General features: G+C 33.7%; 1 protein-coding gene across 4 annotated transcripts in view; it reads right to left on the bottom strand.

Moving 5' to 3' along the window:
* Nucleotides 1–2,358: 2,358 nt before the first annotated feature.
* The window catches only part of SEC63 (SEC63 homolog, protein translocation regulator), a 78,703-nt gene continuing 75,061 nt past the window's right edge, over nt 2,359–6,000 (bottom strand). For all 4 annotated transcript variants that reach the window (XM_069077103.1, XM_069077106.1, XM_069077105.1 and 1 more), the window contains 2 exons: nt 5,105–5,209; nt 2,359–3,472 (listed from right to left, as the gene is read on the bottom strand). In XM_069077103.1, the coding sequence (XP_068933204.1) occupies nt 3,329–3,472; nt 5,105–5,209 (249 nt within the window). In that variant the 3' untranslated portion in view covers nt 2,359–3,328. The remainder of the gene's footprint in view (nt 3,473–5,104; nt 5,210–6,000) is intronic.

Here is a 6,000-nt window from a genome sequence, read left to right as displayed (position 1 = left end):
GTCTTGCTCAAATATAACTGAAATATCAAGACTATAGATTTCCTTATTGTTCTTCCTAACACCAAACTACAATACGGGAAGAAGCTATATGAACTATTCATTATTTGCTGTTATATATTTCTATTGGAAGAAAGCATTCTCTTTAAAATAGTGGTAACACCACAGGGCCAAGTAAATTCAGATCACTATAAGGAAAATTTTCCTGACATGTATTTTTAAAAAATCCGTCAAGAAATTTACACAGGAAAAACCAAGTGGATGAAAGCATATTGCCCAGATTGTGACTTACATTTGAAAGAATACAAAATAGAATTTTTCTATCAATGTAGATAGGATTGTAATGCCATGCATTACAATTGTAATTGCCAATTCAGACATTACAGATGACCAACAAGGGAAGCCAAGTTGAAGAGGGACAAGAGAGTGCTGGATAGTATTTGGTAAACTGTTCAGTATTTTCAATAATCAAATGCAAAAGTTCCTTTTAAAAAATACCAATATTCTCCCAAAGAATCATAGAACACTATAATTTTCAAAGAACAGAAATTAAAAGTAAACCAAAAAGCAGTAAAAAGACACATGATGGATATACATAAACTACCACATACTACCACTATAAAATAAATGTCATAAAATATGGTGAGGACACCTATAACTAGAAAAGGAGGTATGAGGATAAGAGATAAACCATCTGAGTTTTGCACTGGCATTCATGAAATATCAGACCCAGAGGAAGGCCTCCAGCATGTTGGACATATATTCTAAGGAGACTGATTTTAAGAAAGAACAAAAATCAGAAAGGATAATGTATGGATGCCTTAATGATCTACATTGGCAGAGGGAGTATCACATCGACACTGAAAAGTGTAAAGACGAGTTTTTAGTTATTTTACGCAAACGTTTTAAAACATAAATTCCTGTTTGGGATGATTTAGCCGTGACCTAGCTGGGGGAATGAACTAAATGACCTCATAAAACCACTTAGTCCTAAGTGTCTAAATTCAATATTGTCATCACTGAAAGTTATTCAAGTATTAAATGTCAACAATTGTATATGAAACTATAGACTAAGTTTCTAGTCAAAAAATGTAAATTACTGTATTGAGTAGAATTCAATTGTTTAGGGTGAATTTTTAAAACGTTTTAATATGGAGGGAGGAAAAGAGGGAGAAAGATGTTTGAAATACAATGCATCTTTCTCAACAATTCTCTCTAGAAATTTTTTTAATATTTGTTCATGATTTTTTGGAGAAACAACTTGAGAAATTCCTTCTAAAAAGTCACTAATTGGGGCGGCTAGGTGATGCAGTGAGTAAAGTGCCAGTCCTGGAGTCAGGAGGACCTGAATTTCGATCCAGCCTCAGACACTTAACACACACAGAAAAAAAAAAAACTAGCCGTGTAACCTTGGGCCAGTTACTTAACCCCAATTGCCCTTCAAAAAGGCAAAAGAAAAAAAATAAAAATAAAAAGTCACTAATTATATCTCAGGTTTCCCGAACTACCTATTTAATTTTGCCTGCTTTAAAAAAAACCCTACATATTATTCTGTGTGCCACTAACAATTTCTTAATTTAGGGCCAACTTTTTCCAAAAATGAGCTTGAATACCAGTTGCCTATTGTATACTCTAAATGTAGAGAAAAATTAATCCTAAAATTATGTACATCTACTTTAGAGAATTAAATACAATACAAAGCAAACTCAGGGCAACACAACTTGTCAATTGCCAAGAAATTGTTTGCAAATAGTATTAAAAAAGCAAAAAGAAACAAAAAGTTTTCTTTCTTTACTAATTTGATATGAAATGTTAGTCTGAATTTAAAACAAAAAAACACCCCAATTCATATTTAGGTCACTTTCAAATTTTATTTCCAACTACTGCAATAAACAAAGAAAATATCAATGTAATTTTGCACGTAAAGTGGCAAACTTCTGTTGCAAACAAGGTCGGAAATAGTGTATTCTGTCCTATAGATGTTTTTAATAAGACAGGATTATAATTTCCCTATATGACAAAATGTCAAAATCAAATCTTTTTAATATTGCAGATTTATGGTTCCTCAAAATCTAGTACTAAAAATATTTATCTTACCACTGTGGCTGATTTGTATTAATTTCTACATTCTATAACCACTAAAAGCTATTATCTTTACAGGTTGTATTGTGCCTGGAGACCAGAGATATAGATGAAGGATAATACCAACCCATTTTTTCTTATACTGTAGTGAAATACCAGTAACTCCAGCATTTTTATACAATGTTGTAAACAAATCCTTAAGTGGAAAAATAAAAGCATGTACTCCCCCTATGTATAAACTGTTTCTAGGGGTAAAAAAGATAAACACCATTACAAATGCAAACTGAATCAAACATCTGGTTTATTGACAGGAGTTCAAAATGAATACAAAAGATGCCTCCTTTGCATGTTTTTGTTTTCTCCTTAAAAGGTTTCTGACAGAGTCAGGTAGATTAAAAGCTAAGAATGTCTTTCAGCTTTTATACTGTACCTTTGACAAAAGGTATAATTATATGTAAGCCACCAACATCAGATAACATATGGTCCCACAGTCATTTTTAGACAAACAGCTTATCAAAAGAATTAGATCCTGCATTGATCTGCTGAAATAGAGGCTCAAAAATGTTTTAAGCCATTAAGAGCATTTTATGACATAGTCAATAATTTTTTATAATTTGTGTGAGTATCTTGGGCAATTAAGAAAAGGCAAATCCCAAAATGTAGCCCTCTATGCTATGTGGAATGTGCTTCCTAAGGACAGGACACAAACTGATGACCAGAACAAGTAAAAACAAGAGATTTAAAGCTATTGATGGAGTTAACATTCTCATATCAGTGAAAAATACTGAGAAAATGAGTAACAGTTTATCAAGATTAAAACTTGTGCAGATGATACCTAAAAGATGTTTATTTTTCTAAAAAATAAAGCTGACTGCAGAAAGTTACTCATTGAGATTTTTTTCATGGTTCTTTTTCTTTTATTGGGACCATAGACTGATCAGACGATACATAGCCCACACTTTTGGACAGTTATAATAAAAAAGATTTATTAATATTGTTGAAATAAATGCACCATCCCACAGTTAAGAGGCTTAAATAAGCCACAAGCATCTTCCAGGTTGTACCCATGGCAAAATATTGCTAGACTTCCACTGGCAAGTTACATAATGCACTCATATTGGGCAAAGAAACTAAACAATTCTCCTCAACAACACTTCTGCACTGTGTTTCCGGTTTATTGTACAGTTCCATCATAACAGCAAAAAGTTTGCAAATGTGTGCAAATAGTGTAGTCAGTTCAGAGTATTGTTTAGTCATCATCATCTTCTTCCTCTTCTTCTTCTTCAAAACTATCTTCAAAGCCCTCACTATCTTCCTGGTCTTCATCTCCCTCTATTGCTGTATCCCACTGTGGGTGATTTTCTGGCACCGGCTTAGCTTCATGAACTTCCAACTGCAAAAGAAAGTTTCAGTGTTGAAATGATAATTTTCATTAATAACAATGATAGCTGATGCTTACAGACAGTATTTTATAGCTTACAAAGCACTTGATATATATTATTTCATTTCTTCCTTACACAGATCAAACAGAAAGTCAGGAGACCTGAGTTACAATCTTAGCTCTAATATACACCATAAATATGACCATAAACCATCATTTCTCCAAAGAGCACTCAGCTTTGAATATTTGATTTTCCTTCATATCTCAGCTATGGTCTAAACTTGGATGTGTATCAGAAGGTTGAAGAAGACTTTGTATGCCCTTTCCCCAGGATACACAAAGACTGTATTTATTTTTCGGTACCTTTTAAATACATTTTTTATAGATACTGTGTCGTATACCCGTGGCACACAAATGGGAGGCAAAGCACGATCTTTACTGCCCACCCCTCTTTGCCTTTGAATACCCAATCAGTCCTATGCTTTCTAATAGTTTAGAGGTCATCACTTGCATTGTAAATTAGAATGACTTCTGAAGCAAATGAGCAGCTCTAGCAATAAAATGAATCCTAGTGGCCATGTGCTTCAGATGAGTGGGTTGCTATGTTCCTCATTAGAGAAAGGAAACGTCAGAATTTCAAAGTCCTAAGATGAGGTCACCAAAAGTAGCTCGCGTTAGTGATTGGTAAACAAAAGACTTAGTGATTCCTAGTGTAAAAAACTGAAATTTTGCAATGGAGTAATAAAATAAGGAAGTGGTCAAAAGTGAGGAATGAACTTTTCTAAAGGTATGATTAATCTGTCTTCAGGTCCCACCTCCCCCTCCAGCAGGTATTCCTTCTACAATATTACCTTCAGGTAACCATCCAACCTCTACTCAAAAAATTTGAGCAAAAGGAAATCATTTTATATCCCATTTCACTTTTGGACAATTTAGAAAAAAAAATATAAACTGGAACAAAATTTACCTCCTTATAATTTTAACTCACTGGTCCTAGTTTCATTCTTTGGAGCAGAGTAAGGCTAAATACTCTTTCACAAGACACCCCTCTAGCCTTCTCTAGACCATCTAGACAACTGTCATCACCAAACCTAACTCCACCCCACCCCTCCCTCCCAAGTATTCTCTTCTCTAGACTAAGTATTCCCAATTCTTGAAGGTCTTCCTCTTATGACATGGCTTTGAGAACTTTCACTTTGTTCTGGTTACTTTGCTCTGGACATCCTCCAATTTGTCACTATTGCTTTGCAAAAGCGACACTCAGAACTGAACATAACACACCAGGTATGATCAGATCCGTGCAAAGTACAACATCATTCTTATTCTAGTCACTATACTACTGTTAATACAACCTAAGGTTTTCATTAACTTTTCTCAAAGTCCTTTCATATTGCTGTTTCAGAGGATTTTCAGTTGGCTTGTCAATTCAAACTTCCAAATTGTTACAAATCTTAATATTAAACTTAAGAGAAGTATTTTACTCTTAAAAACACACTAATCCATAACACATACTGAACATAAAAACATCTGATGAACTCTTTCCTGTCCCATCATTTACTTCTATAAAGTAAAGACAGCTTAATCAAATAATTATTCAAATCAAGAAACAGGAAATATATTTACTGAATGGTATTTAATTCCTACCTTCAATGGCTTAATCTGGTCCAAACCCATGTAGGAATCTGATCTTAGATACACTGTATACTGATAATTTCCGGGTTTTCCTGGAGCAGGGAACTTCAGTTCTACCTGAAAGATAAAAGATAAATTTGTCAACTTCAGAGCAATGATCCTTGGCTCTTACAAGTCATAAATCAAGCCTAACAGTTGCTGTTTCTCTAGTGCTTTAAGGTTTACAAAATAAAGTATTTACATCCATGATCACATGAGCTTCATAACAACTGTTGAGGTAGGTACTACACATATTATTAAATCCAATTTTACAGTTGAGGAAATAGGCAGAGAGGTTAAATGACTTGTTCACTGATACACAGTCAAATGACGGACGCAGAATGTGAAAGTGTTTCCTGATTAAGTCCAATGCTCCCTTCATTGACTCTCAATACAAAATAATATATAAACCAAAAAGAAATCAACCCAGGTAAGCAGAGACCATTTATTTGTATTCCAATGATTCTTAATGCAATAGAGAGAAATTGCTACAAGGGATCCAAATTATATATTGGCATTTTCAAAATAATAGCTTTCATTTAAGAGGAATTTTGAATATGAATTCAAGACTTTAAAAGGTCTGTGAAAAATGTATTGTTTGGTATACATAGTGTGTGGAAGTTAATTACAATATTGGCTGAGTTGGTAAAGAGAATGGAGACGTTTCTCCTTTTTTCACTTCTAAATAGCTCACTGACAAGGTTAGGTAGGGACTTTTCTGAAGGATAAGAAAATAGCTATTTTATTTGGATAATGGACATAAAAAAGGATAATATGAATTTTTACTAAACAAACAATTTAGAAACATACACCGTAAGAAAGCCACAAGCCAAAAGGACAGAGGAGTTAATAGAAAGGGGTCAGAGAAA

The sequence above is a fragment of the Petaurus breviceps genome, unplaced genomic scaffold (assembly GCF_028583685.1).
Source record: "Petaurus breviceps papuanus isolate PSGF00001 unplaced genomic scaffold, PetGlider_PUasm1.0 90977, whole genome shotgun sequence".
In the NCBI taxonomy this organism is placed as follows: Eukaryota; Metazoa; Chordata; class Mammalia; order Diprotodontia; family Petauridae; genus Petaurus; species Petaurus breviceps.
The sequence above is the reverse complement of the archived record's forward strand: the minus strand, read 5'-3'. Positions and strand labels throughout refer to the sequence as shown.